This window comes from Leucoraja erinacea, chromosome 18, assembly GCF_028641065.1.
Source record: "Leucoraja erinacea ecotype New England chromosome 18, Leri_hhj_1, whole genome shotgun sequence".
Taxonomy (NCBI): domain Eukaryota; kingdom Metazoa; phylum Chordata; class Chondrichthyes; order Rajiformes; family Rajidae; genus Leucoraja; species Leucoraja erinaceus.
Window position 1 is genome coordinate 22,294,169 of NC_073394.1, and position 24,715 is coordinate 22,318,883.

The 24,715-nt window shown below is 41.6% G+C and overlaps 1 protein-coding gene across 3 annotated transcripts in view; it reads left to right on the forward strand.

Annotated features, from left to right (window-relative positions):
- syt7a (synaptotagmin VIIa) overlaps window positions 1-24,715 on the forward strand; it is a 383,396-nt gene that overhangs the window by 264,489 nt on the left and 94,192 nt on the right. For all 3 annotated transcript variants that reach the window (XM_055649546.1, XM_055649547.1, XM_055649548.1), the window contains exon 3: window positions 19,876-19,955. In XM_055649546.1, the coding sequence (XP_055505521.1) occupies window positions 19,876-19,955 (80 nt within the window). The remainder of the gene's footprint in view (window positions 1-19,875; window positions 19,956-24,715) is intronic.

Below are 24,715 nucleotides of genomic sequence, written 5' to 3' on the forward strand. Positions count from 1 at the left end.
CAAATTATGTTGTCGCTCAAGCTAACATTTTAGCTGTCACTCATGCAGCACTTGTGCTGCTTCTCTGAATGTTGCTGCTGTACATTAGCAGCTGGTGAGTGGGAGAAGAAACCTGAAAATATAATGGAAACTTCTCAAAACAGAGTGAATGTGATTTCTCATTTAAAAAAGGTGATGACTTATGGTGCAAATATGCACATCCTCTCAGGGCTATTTTTGCAAAGACCAACAAGATTTAATTTGCAAAATTACTTTGCAGAAATATATTGACTTAAGTTTTTTCACTTCAGTGAGCAGCGATTTGTGTTTTCCCCAGTTTCTGATTTTTAAGAGAGACATTAAATATGGAGAAACAAGATGGAATATTGTTGAGTAATTGGGTAAACGCTGTCCGTGAATTAGAACTCTGATATTATCTACTTTGATTTTTGATATAACCCCTTTGTAATTTATCAGAAAAATTACAAGTGCTTAAAGCAAAATGGAAAACAACATGCACATCCCGGTTGATGTGATTCTGTGCTGATATATCGGCATGTATAGTAATTATAAGCATTAAATTTTTAGATTGTTAAATAGCTGGTTGGCACAGTGGTGCAGCTGGTAGAGACGTGGGTTTGATCCCGACCTCAGGTGCTGTCTGTGTGCAGTTTGCACGTTCTACCTGTGACCGCATGGGTTTCCTCCGGGTGCTCCAGCTTCCTCCAACATCCCAAAGACGTACAGGTTTGTAGGTTAATTGACCTCTGTAGATTGCCCCTAGTGTGTGGGGAATGGAAGAGAAAGTGGGAATGAGTGGCCCGGTAGACTGAAGGGCATATTTCCACACTGTACCTCTAAACTAAACTAAATAACTATTAAGGTTGAACTGTACTGGCTATAGAACTACATATTAGAGCAGCCATATTAAAGTGGGGAACTGCACGTAATAATCTGTAAATAAACTGTCACATTCCATGGAGGATGGAGTAACATGGTGGATATTTTTGATATTCAGCAGTACTTTAGCTAATACATTTGTGATGCAACATCATTTTTCAATTAGTCAGAGTACAATCGCACAGGTAGCATTTCTTAATGCATAAGCTAATATAGAGTGTCATAAATTTATAATCTCTTCAAAACTTATGCATGAAAGGGGACTGTTCTGCCACTATACATATGCCAACCAATAAGAACTATTTAAATGTCCTCATCCACATAAGTTAATGTTCATAAGATAATGGAGCAAATGAGGCCACCTGACTCATCGAGCCTGCTCTGCCATTCAATCATGGCTGATCTATATTTCCCTTTCCTTCCCACAATCTGATGCCTTCTCCCCATAACCTTTAACACCCTTATGCCCCTGTCCCACTTAGGAAACCTGAACGGAAACCTCTGGAGACTTTGCGCCCCACCCAAGGTTTCCGTGCGGTTACCGGAGGTTTTTGTCAGTCTCCCTACCTGCTTCCACTACCTGCAACCTCCGGCAACCACCTGCAACCTCCGGGAACCACACAGAAACTTTGGATTGGGCGCAAAGTCTCCAGAGGTTTCCGTTCAGGTTTCCTAAGTGGGACAGGGGCATTACTAATCACGCACCTGTCAATCTCTGCTTTAGAAATAGCTAATGACCTGGCCTCCACAGCTGTCTGTGGCAATGAACTCCACAAATTGACCACCCTCTGGCTAAAGAAATTCCCCCTCATCTCCTTTCTAAAAGGTATTTCCTTTTATTAGGTTGTGCCCTCTGGTCCTAGACTCTAGTGGAAACATCCTCTCCACATCCACTTTAGCCAGGCTTGTCATTATATACCTCCCATCCTCCAAAACTCAGACAGTGAGAGTAATTGCAGATTGCCCAAGAATCGTAGATTGATCAACATAACAGAAGCTGAGAAGATATTCAGGGCAATTAGACCGTGCACAATTAGACCGTGCACCAGGTAGAGATTAGTTCATTGCTGACACGGTTGTTATAGATTTCTTACCAAATCACTCAAGTGAAACGTTTATAATGCAAATTACAACACCGACCATTTGCAAATAAGCATATACTTATTTTTAGTGTGAATATGTTAATTTAAACATATTTCCTGTCAGACATGAGATCAGAGAGCTTGGTGATAGGAATAACAATCTGGTTGGCTGGAATATGCTGGTGTAAGTGAGGCAGCTTTTTGTCCCCATTGTATTTCAATCACACAGTTTAAAATGTCAGTCAAATTCTAGTTATTAAATGTTGATTTCTTATGACTGCACAGAAGTGAGATGAAATATCATGACTAGATGAGTAGGGTTACAAACTGGGATTTGTTTGGGAAGAGCATCCAGTTTAAATTTAGTTCCCACATTGGTGCTGTGGTGCAAAGATGGGAAGTATATAATGACAGGCTGGGGTAGAGTGGATGTGGAGTGTTTCCACTAGAGTGAGAGTCTAGGACCAGAGGGCACAGCCTAATAAAAGGACGTACCTTTCAGAAAGGAGATGAGGGGGAATTTCTTTAGCCAGAGGGTGGTGAATTTGTGCAGTTCGTTGCCACAGACGGCTGTGGAGGCCAGGTCATTTGGTATTTTTAAAGCAGAGCTTGACAGGTACGTGATGAGAGCTGCTGCGTCTGAAACTCAGACAGGGACCTGGGTTTGATCCTGCCTACAGGTGCTGGCTCTACAGAGTTGTATTTTCTCCCCGTGACCTCGTGGGTTTGCTCCTGGTACTGCTGGTTCCTCCCACAGTAGAGAGGAGGTGTGGAGGGAAACAAGAAAGGGAAAGGAGAGGGGATCAGGGCAAGATGCAGAAGTAGAAAGATGGGAGAGAGAGAAAATGATAACATAGGGAGCAGAGGAGAGAGTGGCCATGTTCAAATTGCCTAGAAGAAGGAGGGGTTAAAAAGAAGTGGAAGACGCGACTAGGGGTTAGGCCTAGGGATTAATGGGGGAGAAACAAGTAGGTATTTATATTTAATGTCTGAAATACGAAATTCCTCAGTAAAAAATAAGTACTTCTTAATACAGCAAAGAACAAGCTAAGATATTTGAAAAGGTATTTAAAAAATAGATGCCCAGACAAACATTATCATTGCACGCGAATAAAATAGGCAATAATGCAGTGACATTTAGGGACAATTTCTTAATAATTGATGTTTCAAGATTTCAAGGTCAGTTTATTGTCACATGTGCCAATTAAGGTACAGTGAAATTTGAGTTACTATACAGCCATACTAAGTGAAAAGCAAGACACACAACCACGTCAAAGTTAACATAAACATCCATCACAGTGGATTCCACATTCCTCATTGTGATGGAAGGCAATAAAGTTCAATCTTCTTCCTCTTGTTCTCCCGCGGTCGGGGAAGTCAAACCATCCGATCAAAGCCCCCGCAGCCGACGATCGAAGCCCACGTCGGGGTGATCGAAACTTCCACGTCGGGGCAATTAAAACTTTCTGCTGAGACGACCTATTCTTACCAGAGACCGCGGGCTCCACGATGTTAAAGTCCACAGGCCCCGCGGTTGGAGCTTCGATCCCCAGCAAAGGGATCGCAAGCTCCGCGATGTTAGTCCCGCCGACTCCCGCGGCGACGCGCTTAGTTGGTCTCCAGGAAAGGCCGCCAACTCCACGATGTTAGGCCGCAGTGGGGACGGAGATACGATACGGAAAAAAATCGCATCTCCATCGAGGTAAGAGATTGAAAAAAGTTTCCCCCCCCCCCACATAAAACAAACATATGAACACTAAAATATACTCTTTAACACATACTAAAAATAACAAAAAGAAGAAAGGGCCAACAGATTGTTGGCGAGGCAGTCACTACTGGTGGCGCTGGTGGTTTAGAAGCTGAAGGCCCAATTATCAAAGTCAGAGGAAAGGAACAGAAGAGGTCACAGTCAGAGAAACAATATGTTCAGGGCTGGGAAGTTGTCAAGTTGGAGAAAGTTAGAAAAGGGAACAAAAAATGCCAAGAATTGATTTAAGCATAATGGGAACCTTTGGAATGGAACAGAGATATTGATTAGAAAGTGTGAAGTGTGAATTTTGGTTCACATTAGCAAGTAGGCAGTAGGTTTTTGAGGGGGTGATGATGATTGATGAGCATAATAGCTCGGTAGCTGTGCAGGGGTGGATTTGACTATGAGTCAGAAATTGATGGTGACTTAATTGAGTATTACAGGATGAATAAGGTAGGAATGAACACAAGCTATTGTCCAGGAGAAGTCAGCATTGAGGAAATGGGATTGGGACCTCAACTCAAATTAAGAAGAATGCTGAGGTTACAAAGGATGTGGTTCAGGACTCAAGTTGAATGTTAAGATCAATCATTTTGTGGCATGTTTGGAAATGCCTTCGCTCTTTCTATTGTTTAAGGGGAAGAAATTCAGCTCCTCTGGTACTGTTGTTAAATCAAGTAGCCCAACACACAGAAGCAACTGGCACTGCCAGCTTAAGTGTCCAGACTACCTGATGTCACATTGGCTGCTGGGGTTTGACAAAGGTCACTAAGTAGATGAGAATAGGAAGCCAAAGATAAATCCTTGAAGAGACGGGAAATAATGTTTAAGGGAACGAAGGCCATCACTAGAGATCATATAACAATAATGGCAAAGAGTCGCCACATCCTAGCACTCACTTGTAAGGCGCATGCATGTCACCAATGTGGTTGTGATTGCATTTTTAAGGCGGAAACATATTTTTCTTTTGTTTCTGTTCAAATTTGATCATCAAGTGAATTTAATCATCCTCATAAAACACTCTCACCCTATTGTATTTTAGAACGTTTTCCATTATCTTGCATTAAAAAAAGAGCAATTATATTAAGAAAGTGAAAGTCTAAATACTGCAGAGGCTGGAAATCTGAAATAAAATTAGAACAGTGGGAAATATTCAGCTGATTAGATATAATATTAATGCTGGAAAGACTCAACAAGTCCGAGTTAAGACCCTTCTTTGAACTAAAACATTGACTATTTCTCTTTTTTGCCCCGCACATCTTCTTTAAACACAGTCCCCCTCAACTTGAAGCTGTGCCTTCTCGTCTTTGACATTTCTATCCTGGGAAAAAGATTTTATATATTTTCATCAGGTCTCCTCAATCTTCGACATTCCAGAGAAAGCAATCCAAGTTTGTCCAACCTCTCCTTATGGGCAAAATTCTTATTGGGGTAAAAATCTGGTCATGGTTACTTGTGTTTAAAAAAAGTACACATAATACAGGCAATGCATCATTCTCCAGTCCCAAATTTAATTCTGTGGACATTGATGGAGCAAAACCTCAGAACTAGAGTAAATATCGCAGCCTCTATTACATACAGCCAATGACCAATTTTATACCTCAAGTGTAGTGAATTTCATTATCAGGATCATTTGCAGGATTTAAAAAAATGCCCCACAGTTCAAGTCCAGAGTGTGATTATTTATTGGTGAAAGTGAAACAAGAATGTATCAGTGGTGTTGCTGCTGCTTAAAGTGATTGCTTCAAAGATAACAGCCAAACTGACCTTGCGGCAATGTGTTAGGTGCATGTGCATGCATGCAGACATATCAATAACTCATTATGCATTCTTTAGTTAGCTAGCATCCATATTTCATCTGTAACTGTAAACAATGCTTCATATATATTATCACCTGCCATTTAATAGCATTTCCTGTGAATTGTGGCAAAAATCTTCCTCTTTGTGGAGCAGCGGTAGAGTTGCTGCTCACAGCGCCAGAGACCGAGTTTGACCCTGACTACGGGTGCTGTCTGGACGTTGTTTGTACATTCTCCTCATGACTGTGTGGGTTTTCTCCGGGTGCTACAGTTTCCTACCTCACTCCAAAGACGTACAGGTTTCTTGGTTAATTGGGTTTGGTAAGATTGTAAATCATCCCTAATGTGTATGATAGTGCTAGTGAATGGTGTGATCACTGGTCGGCGTGGACTCGGTGGGCCGAAGAGCCTGTTTCCAAACTGTATCCCTAAAGTTTAAATAACTATTCATCTTGTGTCATCTTGCAACTGCTGTCATGGCATCTTGTACTGAACGATTGATGTGCGGAACTTTCTGCTCCATCAACAGTACCTGCTCTTCGAAAGCAACTAATTTGTTATGTAAAGCATATTAGACTGTCTGATGGTGTAACATGTGCCCCAATTAAGTGAAGGTTGTTGACCTTTAATATATAATTGCTTCCAATGAAGTGATCAATTAGAAATGATGAGAAAACCATAATCATTAGTGTGAATAATAGGGAGCAAGATCAATTATTTTTAAGTTTACGTCCAGACAAGACTAATTCCATAAAAGCGAAGGGCCTGTGTTATAATTTTACATGTACACAGTTAAGAAACTCCATTCTGTTCCTTATCAAGCATTCAGTACTGATGCTGTCTCTTTATCACTAACAGTTAATGAATTATTTCCAGGCAAAGACTCTGTCTTATAAACTGCATCATTAATGCAACATGAATGATATGATTGAAGATTGATGGTCTGAAGGATTGCTGGCATAGCAGGTAGTTAGTAAATTATGTATAGGAAGGAACTCCAGATGCTGTTTTAAACTGAAGATAGACACAAAAAGCTGGAGTAACTCAGCGGGACAGGCAGCATCTCTGGGGAGAAGGAATGGGTGACATTTCGGGTCGGGACCCTTCTTCCGATTAGTTAGGGAAATGGGAAACGGGAGATATAAATGATGATGTGGAGATATAAAGAACAATGAATGAAAGATATACAAAAAAGTAATGATGATAAAGGAAACAGGCCATTGTTAGCTGTTTGTTGGGTGACAACGAGACGCTGGTGCGACTTGGGTGGGGGAGGGATAGAGAGAATGGGAATGCCGGGGTTACTTGAAGTTAGATAAACCAATATTCATACCACTGGGCTGTAAGCTGCCCAAGCGAAATATGGGATGCTGTTTCTTCAATTTGCATTTAGCCTCATTCTGATTAGTAAATTATTTTGTGTACATTTAGTCGCTCAGTGACTAACAGTCCTAACACGGTGGAAGGTTTTATTGATGCAAAATTAAAACAGCAATGAATATTTCACTTTTAGAAGATACAGTGTGGAAACAGACCCTTCGCCACCGTCCATGCCTATCGTCAATCACCCATTCACACTAGTTCCATGTTATCCCAGTTTCACATTCTACACACTAGCGGCAACTGTACACAAGCCAATTAACCTACAAACTGTAATAGCCAGATTCAGGAGCAGCTTCTTCCCTACAACCATCAGGCCATTAAACATTACAAACTCCAAATAGCCTCCAAACTATATTAATTTGGGGGCATTATTTTTTACTTTGCACAACTATTGTCTATTTATTTGTCTGTTGTTTCATATATACTGAACATTTTGTTTGTTCTTTATTATGGGTTTTACAGAGTAATATGTTTACATATCTGTTGTGCTACTACGTCAGAATCTCATTGTTCCATGTTGGGACAGATGACAATAAAACACTCTTGACTCTTGATGTAAGGATATCAGCCAATTTAAGAGAAGCTAAATGTGCCAAAGCTGAATATATCAGGCAGATGGTATTCTTACATATGTTTCATGCTGAGGCCCAGATGGGGAATGTTTCTCTCTGTGGTCAGCTTGATAATCATGAGCTGACCTTTGCAAATGTCCAGTTGGAAAGCAATGGCTGTGTGAAAGCTTAATTCTGTGATGACCTTCACATCTAATGGAGGAATTGTTCACATTCAAGGCATGAATGCAGATCTTTTTGAACAGATGGCACAGCTCTGTCTCATCCTCTTGTGAAACAAGGTGGCAAAGATGGTTTATTTTCTGATCAGGCCAGTTTTGTGCAGTAGTCTGTGAACATAGATTACCAAATGGTGCAAAAACATCTCGGGTGTCAGTGCAGTCTCGTATCTTTGCCTTCTTGTGAATTTGATCAGTCACATTGAGTTGATGTTATTTTATTAGCAAAAATCATGTTTCTAAATATAAATAACACAAGAAAAGTAATAACTGAACAACTGTCTCACGAGAGAAAAAGATTGGGTACCCGCATCGGGTAATCTCTGTCTCTTGCCCAGAGTGGGAGAATCGAGAATCAGAGGACATAGGTTTAAGGTGAAGGGGGAAAGATTTTTTAGGAATCTGAAGGGTGAATTTTTCACTTTGGTGGGTGTTTGGAATGAGTGGACGGAGGAGGTAGTTGTGACTGGGACTATTGGAACTTTTAAGAAGCACTTCGACAGGTACTTGGATAGGTTTATAGGGATATGGGCCACACGCATGAAGTGGATCTAGTGTCGATGGGACATGTTGGTCGGTGTGCTGAAGGGCCTGTACCACGCTGTATGACTCTATGCCCTACAACTGTAGTTCTACAATTATTACAATGTGAGTACGACACAGGAACTAAGAATAGAAGTTTGACTAAGTTTATACATTTCTACAGGGTATTGCTATTGGGAATGTTGACTTACTATTCAAGATTTTACATATGCTTTTGAATATGTAAAATCGGAGATATATTTAAAGTGACAAATAGGGGTAAAGAGAGAGTAAGTTTTCCCACTGGCAGGAACCTTAAAATTAAAGCTGATACATTCAAGAACAATTTGGAAACGTTGGGGCAGCATGCTCATTTGGCGGTAGAGTTGTTGCCTTACAGTGCCAGAGACCCGCGTTTGATCCTGGCTACAAGTACTATCTGTACAATGTTTCTACATTCTCCCCGTGACCTGCGTGGGTTTTCCCCGGGTGCTCCGGTTTCCTCCCACTCTCCAAAGACGGACAGGTTTGTAGGTTAATTGGCATTGGTAAAGATTGCAAGTTATGGGGATTACTGGTTGGCGTGGACTTGTTGGGCTAAAGGGCCTGTTTCCGCGCTGTATCTCCAAGCTAAACGAAAGTACAGTAAATATCTTCACACAAAGAGTAGTGTGTAGCAGACGGCAGAGTGATGTAGCTGCCACAATCCCAGCAACCCAGATTCCATACTGACCTCTGGACTGCCTGCATCATGCTTGCACATTCCCCTGATGATCATATGGTTTCCTCTGGGTGACATCAGTCACCTTGCATAGCCCAAATCTTGGTAGGTTAATTGACCACTAGAGGGCAGCAATTGATGGATTCGGGAGTTGAAGGGAATAGAAAAGTAGATCAAAAGAACAGGCCATTCGGCCCACAATGTCTGTGCTGAACATTGGATAACCTGGTGGAGGTGGGGACGGTGCAATGGGAGCCTCGCTGTCGCCAAGCGACTGAGGCACTCGCTGATGGGACAATGCAGGTATAGTGGTGGTGCTGCGTCCACATCCGACACCCTGAGACCTGGCTTTGTGGCAGGCGCTGCAGACCCATGCCCAATGCAACGCTCTTCAAGAGTGCTCGCTCCTCCACCACCTTTCCGCCACCCAATGCTGTACTGCTTGCCGCCCACCAACTGAACGGATGCCTCAGTCTTCTATAACCGGAATCCGTTATACGGAGGTCCGTAATTGCGAAGGTTTACTCTACTCATTCCTGCCTATCAAAATGTAAAGAATCTGCTCAGTGATAAATTTGCTCCTCATTTCCAAACACTGATCTCGACAAGGATCCAAGATGGTGTCCAAGCCAGATGACTCATTGGGTGCTAGTCACAGAGTGGATCTGCAATCATGCATTACAATGGCTTTTTCACTGACTGGTTAGCACGCAACAAAAGCTTTTCACTGTATCTCGGTACATTTGACAATAAACTAAACTCAAACAGTCTTCACTCATTCATGTCCATCAATGCTGTTCATATTTGTGATTTCCATGCAGCCCTTTGGTTATATACTCCTCGCTTGCAGGGTCAGCAACCTTATGCTGTGAGTCACAATCTCCTCCATAAAAGTGTCCAAGAAAATAAAAGTCATCAATTTTCAATAGCAGCAAGAAATTCAAGGCTTGCCACCAATTGACTTTTCCTCACTCTCCACTCGCTCAGGGCAAATGCTATCATGCACATCATCAGCGCTGCTTTCAACTTTCATCCCCACTTTAAACTTGCATTATCTCAACAGCAGCCAATTTATATGTGCTTTGGGACTTTTAATGCAGAAAAATGTGGCATTTTGTTTCACCAAAGCAAAACGAAAATATTGATGCTGAGCCAAAGAATGGGATAATCGAAAAGATGATATGGTGTTAAAGAGATTCAAGGATAGGAGTGGTTGCTGTACTAATGGACTCATACTGATGAGGGGGACCTCATTAAAACTTACTGAACAGTGAAAGGCCTGGATAGAGTAGATGCGGAGAGGATGTTTTCACTAGTGGGAAAGTCTAGAGCCAGAGGGTAGGGTCTCAGAATCAGCCTCAGCCAGGGGGTGGTGAATCTGTGGAATTCATTGCCTCAAACGGCAGCGGATGCCAAGTCATTGGGTATTTTTAATGCAGAGTTTGACAGATACTTGATCAGTAAGGGCATTACGGGTTACAGGGAGAAGGCAGGAGAACGGGGTTACGAGGGAAAGATAGATCAGCCATGATTGATTGGTGAAGTAGACTTGATGGACTGAATTGCCTACTTCTGCTTCAATGAATTATAAACTTATGGCTTTGGAGTCTGGAAAGGTACTTGAATAGATTCTTCCCAACAACCATCAGGCTCTTGAACACTACTCAACACTAAACACTTATGAGCTTCTGTGGACTGTCTTTGGTTGTACCACGAAATTTGAGTTGTTTTGCCCTAGTATTGGGGCTATTAATTAATTGGTTTTATTTTAAATTATTTTATCTATGAGTATTGGGTTTACAGGACTGTTATGTTGCTGCAAATAGGAATTTTATTGTTCTGTTGTCGGTACACATGACAATTAAACACTCCTGACTGTGACTCCAGGGAGGTCATTCCAAAGCCAAGTTCAAGATTGAAAGGAAATTTAATCGAAACCAAATTTCAGCCACCTATTTTATGTCTTATATTCCATCCAATTTGCCTGCTGTTTCTTCCTTCCTAGCATATATTAGATTTCACACAGAAACTAATTACTTATTCCCAACAAAACATTTCATTGTTTTGCTCTTTTATTTGGCGCTACAAAATCAACCAGTCTACTAGCATCTCTTCCCACATTGTTCACACACGCTTCTCATTGTAGGCCCTGTAAATCCTACTTTGCGCCAGGGCTTACAACAGTCACAGCTTTGTTCTCAGGAGCTGTTCTTACCAACTTCTCTTGCATCCCTTGAAAAGCCCCTCAAATCTTTCTAATCTTTCTTCTTGAATATTTCTTGTTACTTTTACATCAGGAATGCAATTCTTTGCCTTTATCTTGGTCGGTGATTCCTATAGTTCCCTCTTCTGCTTCCTCAACATCACATATTATTTGACCGTGTTGCCCCTTTTAAGACAACAAGGGCAGCACAGTGGCGCAGCGGTAGAGTTGCTGCCATACAGCACTAGAGACCTGGGGTACTCCAACACTTTTTGTCTTTTGTAGCGTTGTAATTTCTTTTGGGTTGTATTGATGAAATCTCAACACTGGATCATATATATATACCAGGAACTGGCAATTTGTGTTTACAAAAAAAGACACAGAGGGATCGAGTAACTCAGCAGGTGAGGCAACATCTCTGGAGGACATGAATAGGTGATGTTTTAGTTCAAGGCCCTTCTTCAAGCTCGTAAAATGGGATTATACCTAGCATCCTAGGTGGTCTGAGAAGATGACGGTGATAGGTCTTTATCTTGAATGTTCACAAACCTGATAATAATGTTGCTACATTAGCATTCGAGTAATGTATGATGGACAGACATGGATCACATAAATCACACTCTACTGGGATTAATTACAAGCAAATAGTTTCTTCACATTTTCAGGTGATGCTATCAATTTCAAGATTTATGTTAGATAAAGCATGAGTGGCTAAAGATAACTATGCAAAGAAGAACCAAATATATAAAGTGAGACAGCACCGTGATACAGCTGGTAGAGCCACTGGCTCACAGTGCCAGGGACGCTGGTTCGATCTGTGGACTTTGCACGTTCTCCCTGTTTAACACGTTGGTTTCCTCCGCTTGCTCCAGTTTCCTCCCACATCCCAAAGATGTACGGGTTTGTAGATTAACTGGCCTCTGTAAATTGCCCCATCGAGTGTAGGGATTGAATGTGAAAGTGGCATAACGTAAAAGTGTGAATGGGAGATCAATGATCGGCCTGGACTAAGTGGGCTGAAGGGCCTGTTTCCATGTTGTATCTCTAAACTAAATTAATGCAAGGTATTGATCAAATAATAATAATGAATATATACGTCAGAATGCATTAAAAAAAAATACACAAAGTGCTGGAGTAACTCAACAGGTCAGGCAGCATCGCTGGAGAACACAAATTGGTGACGGTTTGGGTCTGGACTCTTCTTCATTCTTCAGGATGCATAAAGCTGGGAGAGACCTGGATATCATATTGTTTCAATGCTTTTGCCACCTGTGTCTTTGTTACAGATCAGATTGTTGTGATGAGATTTGGGTTGTGGGATGGCCACTATAGAGTCATACAACGTGGAAATTGGCTCTCCAACCCAACGCATCCATGCCAATAAATATGCCCCATCTAAGCGAGACCCTCGGACTAAATTTAATTGGACTTTACAGGTCCTTGTCTGTAATCATGTATAGTATTTTAGCTGACTGAATAGCATAGAAACGTAGAAAACATAGAAAATTAGATGCAGGAGTAGGCCATTCGGCCCTTCGAACCAGCACCACCGTTCAATATAATCATGGCTGATCATCTAAAATCAGTACTCCGTTCATGCTATATTCCCTTATCTCTTGATTCCTTCAACCCTAAGAGCTAAATCTAACTTTCTCTTGAAAACATCCAGTGAATCGGCCTCCACTGACTTCTGTGGCAGAGAATTCCACAGATTCACAACTCTCTGGGTAAAAAAGATTTTCCTTATCTCATTCCTAAATGGCCTACCCCTTATTCTTAAACTGTGACCTCTGTCCTGGACACCCCCACCATCGGGAACATTTTTCCTGCATCTAGCCTGTCCAATCCTTTAAGAATTTTCTATAATCCTTCTAATTTCATCCTTCTAAATTCCAGTCATGTCCAGTCTTTCAGCTGACTGGTTGGCACGCACAAAAATTTTCATGATACCTTGGTACATGGGAAAACAGACCAAACTAAACTAATAAACTAAACTAAGCTAAACTATTGAAGTCATTTATTGAGTTGCTATTGTTTACCCTAAAGTCAATTTATTCTGCATGTACAGACCTTGGCTTTGAAAATACTCCTAATTATCAATTTCAAGTTACATTCCATGTAGCCTCAGACTGTGTGCAATATTTTCCATCTTTCTGCTAATTGATAGTTTTAACATAGCAAATATTTTGACAGGAATAATTAATGTTAAAATTTCCCAAAGAACATGGAATGAGTTTCAGGAGTTTAATCCGAATTCCTGGACCATAGGACTCCAGTATCAAGTCAACCACAGGTTCTCACGAAAAGAGAATTCTAATGATTTATTACATTCATTAATTTTTAACTGGACTGGTACTTCTTTTCGACAAACAATCAGTTTCAACACTGTGTAATGATGCAGCTCTCGGCCATCCATTGTACTTCATTATTCTCAGTAATACAGTCAATGTCAAATCTCAATGTTGTGCTTTCGGAGATATATTTTTCAAAGAGCATGACTAAAATCTAAAAGCAGCAGAGTTTTGAGTTTGTAATTTGCCATTTACTTCCAAGGCATCAAGATGTAAAAGTGGTTTGCCATTGATCCATCCAGTTATATTCAATCCGAATTGTTTTAAAGGTTACTCATGCCCATGAGAGCCACAACTTCAAGTAACTACAAGATTGAATGTGACACTCCTACTCAAGTGGCAAAAGAATTTGGGGATCAATGTGCAATAATTAACAATCAATTAGAGTCATAGTCATACAGCACGGAAGCTGGCCCTTCAGCCCAACTCGTCCATGCCCACAAAGATGCCCCCTGTAGATAGATGCCACCAGTTATCATCAGAATCCTGTGCATTTGGCCGAAATCCCTCGACTTACAGTGCAACTAATCCTTATAATTTAACAGACTTAAATACGAGCATTGAAAATCATAGCAATTGCATAGTGTTTTAGTACATTTGGGCATGTTATTTCATAATTTATTTTAGAAGTAACTGTTATTCCAGCAGTTGGCAATAATACCAACCAATAATCTTCAGGAAGAGCAGATTCTGTGGGGGGAAATGGACAGTCAGCATTTCAAGTCCAGACCCCTTATCTGCACTCAATTTCCTCCACAGATGCTTCTCGACCTGATGAGTTAGTTCCTCCAGCAGTTTGTTTTAATGGTTCAATGGTGCTTTTATTGTCACATGGACGGAGTGTTAACAGTGAAATTCTTTTTCTTACAAACAGTCCAGTAGAATATTGCCATACCCAATCCTCAATTAGCACGTGTACAAAAATAGTCTACTGAGCTTGCATGTAAGAGGCTCCATGTGTTTAGCGCCATTTTCAAAGTCCATGCTCCAGTTCTTATGAGCGGTGCCTGTTCCAGGCGAATCCCAGGCTATTGCTGGCCTCCAGCTATCGCCTTCATTGGACACCACGTCCCTCACCTGTCCACCTTTGTTCTCCGAGATGCGCGGTAGGCCAAACCCTGGGTCCCTTTCCTCTCGTACCAGCCTCGCTCCTCGCCCGTCATCATCATCACCGGCTACCTCCTCCCAGTCTCTGGTCTTTGGGGACTGAGCAGCGACTGGCTCGGTGGTCTCCCCCTTCCAGGCCGGTGGTTCGCCTGGTGCTAGGAGCCGGGAACCGGCTCCCCCTGCAGCCACGACCCGAGTCCTGAGCTTGGCCGCTCAACGGTCATGACCTCTTGCTCCATGTTTCCAATTGTCATTAATAAGTATTTTTCAGTGTTAAATGTGTCGGTCCATCACAACTGCAACTCAACAGGTGAATCTTTAGAGCTGTGATCACGGCTTTTGCTCTGCATTGTGTTACATAATCTAGTTTTGCAGAGTTCTATACCTTGTTCGAAACCATGCCTCTTCCCAATAATCAAAAAGCACATTTTAATACATGAGCCAAGAAACATAATTATGCCCATTGTGAGTATGCCATGTACTTGAATAAATGATTTGTTAGCCCTTAATGAAAATGAAATGAGTTGTTTGGCCTGCCCTGTGCTTGAAAGTGCAATGGCAATGGAAGTGAAGTGAAAATGCAATGAGCTGTTTCACACAATGCAATTGGAAATGAAATGAAATGAGTTGTTTGGCCTGCCTGAAACCACTAATTTCAGCCCACAAGGCCCCTGTTAGCTGAGAAACCAGTCCCTTTTGCCCCAAATGCCCATATTAGCCCAGAAAAGGCGTTTTGGTCCAAAAGTCCCGTGCCAGGCCAGGACAAGTCCAAAAAAAGTGCCTTTCACTGCGATTTCACTCACATTTATTTTTAAAGAGTCCTTTCAGCCCATCAGGCCTGTACTAGCCCAGGAGTCCCTTCGGCCCATCAGTAAGCATTCCCCCTGCAAGTATTAAACCTCACCCCAGTATTTTGATCCCTCCCTTCATTTGCTCCCTGTGAGATCCAGGCCAGGATAGACTTTTCTCCTTCATTGCTGTGATCTGCAGAAAAAGATGAAAAATGTCTAAAATTGATTCTCCACCCGCTCCCCCTTCTCTCTCACAGAGTCTCTCACCTGTTTTGGGCAGAATTTCTGGCAGAATCCACAATGTCCATACTAGCCCTCTGGAAACCAGTCCCTTCAGCCCATAACACCCATACTAGTGCTCCAGAAAGCCCCCCCCCTCCACCCCCCACTAGCCAGCAATATTGGAATTGGTGGAGAGGTGGAATATTGCGTTGGGGGACCAGCCCTCCCGTGTGAACATGGGACCCAACGGGTCCCACTTAGTCTAGTCATCAATATAAACACTGTTAAACTGATAGAACCTCACTTTAAGAAATCTTTATTATGCCTTTCATCCAATTAGAATTGTGAGAGGCACAAACTGCTGAGGGAAATGAGGAAAAACACGAGAAGCATGGAGAAAAGTAAGTGGGAAGGGAGGAACTGAGACACAGTTAGAGTAATCATTGGACTGGAAGGGGTTAAATGGTGCAGTGTCAGGTTATGGAGTCTCTCAGACTAAGGAGTACCCATTGGGCCACTGTCACAGATCACTGAAGCCACAGATCACAGGAAAAAGCTGCAGTTATCATCAGAATCCCCTGTCTGCAAAAGAGCAGCATTTATAAATCAATATAGAAGAGTCAGTGAAAATAAAATTGATGTTCCTACAGAAATCCTTCAGTTCACTTGTGCTTCCTGAGCCCTGCATGCTTTGCTTTTCATTTATTATGTGCGACATGTGAAGGTCACGGAGTTGTACCGTATGGAAACAGGACGTTCGGCCAAACTTACCCTCGCCAACCAACATGACCTATCTACACTAGGCCCACCTGCCTGCGTTTGGCCCATATCCCTCTAAACTCTATCCTATCCATGCACCTATGGAAATGTTTTTTAAACGATGTGATAGTACCTGCCTCAACTACCTCCTCCTGCAGCTCGTTCCATATACCTACCACCTTTTGTGCAAAGAAAAGTTAATCCTCAGGCTCCTATTAAATCTTTCCACCCTCACCTTAAACCTATGTCCTCTGGTTCTTTCTGCATTTAGCCCATCTGTTCCTTTCATAATCTTATACACCACTGTAAGATCACCCCTCGTCCTCTTGTACTCCGAATGAAGTCTTAGCCTGCTCAATCTCTCCCTATAGCTTGGACCCTCGAGTCCTGCAACATCCTTGTAAATCTTCTCTGCCCCCTTTCCAGCTTAACAGCATCTTTCCTACAACAGGTGACCAAAACTGAACACAATACTCTAAATGTGGCCTCACCAATGTCTTGTACCTACTGCAACATGAACCCCCAACTTCTATACAATGACTGATGAAGATCAATGTGCCAAAGCCTTGTTGACCACCAAATCTGCCTGTGACCCACCTTCCAAGGAATTATATATGGTCATGGGTTGTGACAATTTGATTTAATTTCTGTAGATGATTATATTTTCACGAGACTGAAAGAACATTGGATGAATTTCTCAACAGGCTGTAAACTGGGCAACAAAATAAGTGTAAAATGCTTTCTATGTTAAATTAACATTTAAAAACCAAGTACAGATTATTTTATTCTAATCTAATTCCTAGTTATTTAAACATTTACTTATTCATATTTTTCATTTTTACATTTTCCAATCAATTCATTTCAGATTCAATTATTTTTATCAGCAAACTCTATTAACCGAACTTTGTTATTAGCTACCAGAATTATGCGGCAATATTTAGAAACATTATGAACATATTGTGAGTGATGAAGTCTTCTTGTAAAACAGTATATGTACTGTAATGATGCGAATGTATGCCATGTATATCTGAAGCCTGGCTGGTACATACCACTGAGCTGTTGGGACTGTGGTCTGCAGTGGAGCAATCTTTTGTTCTGTTAGAAAATAAACTTTGTTGTAGAAGAAGAAAAGTGCAAGTGGGAAATGTTATTTCTTTGTCTTTCTCTGAGTTCCCAGAGGTCACGATTGGCTATTTCTCTGTTCCCCTCTTCAAAAGCACTCTAAAGTTGTTTGCAAGCACTACCTTTCTATGGTTGATATGTGTGGGGCGCAGGATTAGTCACTGATATTCACTATCCCTCTGCCTGATTCTCCCACTGAAGGCACTAAATCGTGGCTCAAATTAAATCTGGCACCTCTGCTGATCAGCAAGCATTGTCAAAGAGGGAGCAGGTGTCTGGAGATAACCAGTCTGAGGAAGTGTCACAACCCAAAACGTTAATTATCCATTTTCTCCAGAGATGCTGCCTGAGCAGCTGAGTTACTCCAGCACTTTATGTCCACCTTAGATGCATTTCATATGGAAATACCTCAAGAGAATTGCTGCATTTTTGAAAATCAGCAGATGATTTGTGCAAAAGGACACAAAGTGCTGGAGTAACTCAGCGGGCCAGGCAACATCTCTGGAGAACATAGATAGATGACATTTTGGGTCGGGACCTTTCTTCAGTCTGACACATAACATGCAGTTACATTTGTATTATTATGCAGCTTTGTTTTGACAATGCGGTGGGAAGTACTGTAGATTATGTTGCGACATATAAGAAAGACTGTAAAGATAGCTTTGGTCTGGTAAATTGACTCTTCTTAAGTCGCCAATTAGTTCGCCCAAGTGGGACAGCCCATTTAGTTTTCCGTGGGAGTTTTATTTAGCTTGACAGTTTCCAATTGGAAAATTATATTTTGATTCCAAAGATACGATTGCATAAAGATTGTGCAATCAAATTAAAGTTTTACAAAATGTCTATGTTATAGGAATTAGACAGACAGTTTAATTTATCGCTGACAGTGGAGCACATATTCACTAGTTGCCCAAAACACCGGCCACCGAATGGTGAACAAGGTCTGGTTGACCTGGACGATGACACGTTGGCCTGGCTCGCCTCAACGGAGCTGCAGGTCTAAAAGACATACGACAGAAGAAGAAGAAGCAGTGTTAATGTGCTAACATGGTGTCAGAACAGTTGCTCGATTAATGTCCCAGGGTACAAAAAGCTGGAGATGTGCATTCTGTTCACACAGAACTCTGAGAATTAATATGCTTCTCGTAAAGCAGTGTGAAATTCTCTAAAGAATTGTTCTTTCAAAAGGGAATTTACAGAATTAATCCAAGCAAATAGTGCATAGTAACAAGGATTTAAAACAAAGCATAAGGAGAAGTATCAGGAGTTAAAATGAAATTGAACCAAAAAATAACCGAATCAGGAGTAAGGACAGTGAGTCAAACAGCGTCAATGATTTAAGAGCTGATGATTGCATGCATCAGGGCACAGAATGAGATTGAGGGGCATGATTGCTAGCCAGACATATGGGGAGGAGAACAATCAGGAAGTTTTATTGGACCAACCAACTTTTCACCCTCTGCCCCATGACCTCCTCGGCCCTTTATAATAGGTCGCATTCAATACCATTCTTTGACAAAGGTGCTGTGGAATACTGATTAACTAGTCATTTCACACTGGCAAGTCACTTCAGCAATAGAGTTGCCAGTTTGTGATGAATGCTTGACACAAACTTTCGAGCAAAAATACTTCTGAAAGATTTCATAGAGAACATACAGTAAGACTTAAAGTGATCTCTGAAACTCTAATACTACCATGCATTTCTTAACATCAATGTGCACATAGTTAATTGTCAATGGAAAAATATTTAAATGAAGTGATCCTGTGCTCAGGTAGGAACTGGAATTAGGAAAGCATGGCTTTGTGCCATTTCTGTGACTGCTTACAAAGCAGCATAACATTCAATGTGCCACCATTGTTTTAGGTCAGGACCCTTCTCCAGAGATGCTGCCTGATCCACTGAGTTACTCCAGCACTTTGTGGGGTTTTTTTTGTCAACCAGCATCTGTAGTTTGTTGTGTCATCATGAACCATGCATTTGTGATTTGGGGTCTCAGCCTATCTACCATGACCATAATTTAGAGAGAAGTACAACATGAAAATAGGCTCTTCGGCCCACCGAGTCCAGACCGACCATCAATTACCCATTTACTCTAGTTATATGTAATCCCACTTTCACACCCTGCACATTAGGGGCAATTTACAAAGACAATTAACCTACAAACCCGCACATGTTTGGAATGTGGGAGGAAACTGGAGCACCCGGAGGAACTCAATGTGGTCACAGGGAGAACATATTTAATCACAGAATCTAAAACTCAAAGAAATGAGGAACTATATCTTAATTATCACATTTGTTACAATTTATCCACTCAATTTTGGGACAATTGTGAAGCAGCGAATATATTTCTCTGTAATAATTTTATGTCTCCCATTTTCCTGTCTATTTTATAGGGGAAACGACACAAGAGTTCTTTGGAGGCAGTCACCACACCAGACTCCAATCGAGGCCGCATCGAGAAGAAAGCCATCAAGTAGGTGCCATGGTCAGGAAATGAGAGAGGTTTGGAAAGGTTAAGACTTGAAGCCACCATCTTTTCTCAAAGTAAAGCTGTTGCATTGACTTCGCTCTGACGAAAGTGGTAAAGCAATAACTGATTAGTACTCCTGAGTTTGGTGTAAATATTTCATCTCTGTAAGCTGCCACACATGTCCATCTTTGTTGTATGAAATCATTTGGTATAGCGGCAAAATTATCTTGACAGCTTCCCTTTCCTTACAAAGGCTTGGTCTGGTCAGATATGTTGGAAGATCCGCTACACAATCTTTATGTCGTCCCGGAAAATGTTAATTTGTTCTTTGTTTATGAACTGAGTATATATTTCTATTTGAGAACAAAGGTTCAGCACTATGCTCCTCTGCAGAAATAATGGTGACCATTCTCTCCAACTGCCTGCTTTAAGGGAAGAATTTACAGAAGAAATATGAGAATAAAACATATTGTTTGATATCCTTGTAGCAGCAGGAATCTTCTGCACAATTGATGTTGTCTGAAATTATGATTTTGTTCTTTCAGATTTAAAGCATTTATCACGGCGTTAAGCATATAATGTTAATCTATCTTATTTCCCCCTTCTGCAAGCAACAACATCTGAAAGTGTTGCCAGCAATTTTGATGGAGATAAATATTACTCTAACCTGTTAGAAATGCTGAGGTTCTTTTCATTGTGTTTAGCATGAAAGTAATTATACCTGAGGTCATGACACAGCCCAGATTCAATTCCTTCCCTTGTTATCTTGCTGTTGAATGCCTATAAATCGCACTGAATGGTTTCATTGATTTCAGCTTAGAATATGTGCACGTTTTACTATGATCTATCCAAGCGGGTTGTAAATTGAGATATTTTAACGTGTTAAATCTCATTTTCTCTTTTTCCTTTTCCTCCAGTTTAACACCGTTTCATTCTTTGTCATCTCATAGGTGAAAGTAACAATAGATTTATGTAATACAACCATGATATAGGACCCAATAGTTGATTGGATCAATGTGGTTTACTTTAGTATTCTCGCTGTGTTAGTTCATATTTAAATTACAATGGCATGGAGCAGTCCAGCAGAACTCACTCTCTCTCTCTCTCTCTCTCTCTCTCAGTCCAGCAGAAATCTCTCTCTCTCTCTCTCTCTCTGTCTCTGTCTGTCTCTCTCTCTGTCTCTCTCTCTCTCTCTCTCTCTCTCTCTGTCTCTCTCTGTCTCTCTCTGTCTCTCTCTGTCTCTCTGTCTCTCTGTCTCTCTCTCTGTCTCTCTCTCTCTCTCTCTCTCTCTCTCTCTCTCTCTCTCTCTCTCTCTCTCTCTCTCTCTCTCTCTCTCTCTCTCTCTCTCTCTGTCTCTCTGTCTCTCTCTCTATCTCTCTTCTTTTTTTTTACACAATAGTTTCCATCCAGCCCTATATCTATGGGCTGGAGTTTCTCCCATTCATACATCATACAATATCTGCTGCATGACCACTAGAAATATTCCCAGTGACTATTACAGTCTCTTGTTTGTGTTTGCTTGATTCAGAAAGTTGATGATTATCTGTTGTAATTTAAGACATGGCCATTTGATACTTGATCAACTGTAAATGGATTGCTTTCCCTCTGATCTTTATTAACTTTGTTAAATCACGTCTGTCAAGTTGGAAAGAAGATTTACGAGGATGTTGCCAGGACTCGAGGGTCTAAGCTATAGGGAGAGGTTGAACAGGCTGGAACTCTATTCCCTGGAGCATAGGAGGATGAAGGATGATCTTATAGAGAGGTGCATAATAGATCAATCAGGCAGATGCACAGAGTCTCTTGCCCAAAGTAGGGGAATCGAGAACCAGAGGACATAGGTTTAAGGTGAAGGGGGAATGATTTTATAGGAATCGGAAGGATAACTGTATCACACAGTGGGTGTGTGGAAGAAGCTGCCAGAGGAAGTAAATGAGACAAGAACTATCGCAACATTTAAGAAGCAATTAGACAGGTACATGGATAAGACAGATTTACAGGTGTATGGGCCTACTGACAAGTGGGACAAGTGTAAATGGGACATGTTGGTCGAAGTGGTTAAGTTGGGCCGAAGGGCCTGTTTCCACACTGTATGACTCTTTGACGTGATTATTATCACATTTTCGAACCATAATATGAAGATTTCTGTCTTCAAAATTTCAGCAGGATATTATGTAAAGAATTACTTAAAGGTGAATAATATTATCTGTTTCATTCCACTGTGTACCACAGTTCACTGTTGGAGATGTAGGTGTGTGAGTTTTAGCTTGTGACATAGGTGGGTAGAGATGCTGCCTCACAGCGGCAGAGACGCTGGTTCGATCCTGACCTCGGGTGCTGTCCGTGTGGAGTTTACAAACTGGAAGAGGAATGGGGTTTTCATAGGAGTGAGCTTTGCCATCAAAAATGACCCAATCCATCATCTCAACCACTCTGCCTATGGGATGAGTGAATGTCATGACCCTGTGGCTCGCTTTGACAGGAAGCCATCTCACCATCTTCACCAGTGCACTCACACCGATCCATGGAAACAATGCATGGGGGATTCACCTGGGCAACTCCAATGCTAGATTTGGAAACCACTAACATAACACAAGACATAGTTGGCATGAAGGGAGAAGAGAAAGCCAAATACAATGTATTCCTCCTCCAGGCAAAATGTGAAGAGCAAGGTCTAGACGTGACTCACAGAGACAAACACAAGACCTCATAGCAATAGCCCCTACCAGCCACTGGCATCTGCTATCTTATTGCGTATGAGATCTTAAGGAGATCTGTTTGTCACCAGTGCCATGATGGTTAGTAATGACTGGGTTTGGCCACCACCTCATCCACCATCTGGCAGCCTTGCCCAAAGCAACAATGGCTGCTGCAAGAAAATAATGATTCAAAGTCAGGGGTGTTTCGCTAAGTAAGGTCTTTCCAGACAAAGTTTCTCAGACCATTTCACAAGCCAAAGAAGCCACAGTATTTGCATGATGCTTCATATGCCCTGAGGTCTCCCATAATTAGCACACATGAAGAACCGCATCGCTTCTCTATCAGAAATCACCAGGACAGCTTTCACGAGAATGGCCATGAGATCAAGGTGATAATTAAATTCAAATGCAAGGAATTTGCGTCTGGAAGATACATGGTGTCTCAAGAGAAAGAAGCAGATCAACAGGCATCTGAAGGCATAGGTCCAAATGAAAACCAGATGGAAAGAGCACCAGAGCTGCAACAAGCTGCTGATAATAACATGCAGATTCCCCAGCATTGTCAAGACCACCTATGGCCCAATCATCTAAACCTGTACCCGTCTCTGAGAGCCAAGAGGAGAGGTGACTTTCTCAAGGTGAGAGAGGTAATCAGCACCCTGATGGTTTAAAAAAACTCTTCAACCATAACTCTGATCTAAGGACTTTTGACCCAATTGTACAAATTTTGACCTAATTGCAGAAAATTCTCCAGTTCAGCATCATCATCACTGCTGTTCTACAAAGAAGTTGAAATGCCACATGCAGAATGCAAATTGACAGAGCTGTCTTCTTGGTGTAATTACCAGGGCCATCCTGGTAGCACCACGCACCATTTTAACCTCATAATAATCTTTGGCTCCTTGAATCAAGAGGGGCTGTGGAGCATCCATGTCAGTATTGAGAGCCCACAAAAACCTTTCTCCATCGTGCCTTTGCCTCATGATGCTGTGCAAGTGTTGGCCTTGGCCATTGGATCCATATCAGACCTAATCTCAGTGTAGACACAAGGAACTGAGGTTGCTTCTTTGCAAAAATAAAGACACAATGTGCTGGTGTAACTCAGCGACAACATCTCTGGTGAACATGAATTGGCAACATTTCAGGTTGGAACCTTTTGGATCTGAAAAAGGGTCGAGGCCCAATATGTCTCCTCTCCTTGTTATCCAGAGATGCTGCCTAACCTGCTAAGTTACTCCAGCACTTTGTGTCTAATCTCAGTGCTGGCTGGGTGTGACATTACTCTTTTCTGCCACAATGGGTCATCTTTTCTCCTATAAACTTCTACCGGATTGTTAAACTGCAGAGGAAACTGGAAACTGTTCAAATTATGTCACCTCCGTACCTTATCAAGACCATCTCAACTACAATTATTGAGCTGTGGTAACCAAATCAGTCCATGCTCAAGGCCATCAAAGAATCCAGAAGTACGGGCCTCACATTTAACATTGGTAAAACAAAGCTGCACTACCAATCTGATATCCAATAAATAATGTAAAACTATATTGTGCACTCTGATATTTTTCTCTTTGAACTATCTGCTGTACTTTATGGGTTAATGGTATTGGGACATAGTATGATCTGATTCAATTGTATAGCATACAAACAAAAGAATGACAATAATAAACCAGTACCAATCCCAATACCCACTTGCCCCACTGCAAAGTACAGGCCTCCAACAATGAAAGCTAATGACAGGACCCTGAGAAACATGGGTCGCATCTCTGGAATCATTCCTCAATGAATGGAGACATCAGTGCTGAAACTCACCATCATCTTCAGCGTGCCGACAAAACCTTTGGTCGTCTGAGGAGGAAGGTGTTTGAAGATCAAGGACACACTCATGTACCAAGCTCATTGCCTACTGCCCAATTCCTGCTCTCCTGCATCTTCTTGGGACATGACATACATACATACAGCAGGCATCTCGAAACACTGTAGATTTACATCCAATATTGTCTTTGCAAAATCAACTGATTGGATAAGCAATGCATCAGTTTCTCCTCCCAGGCCTTGAATTGCAAA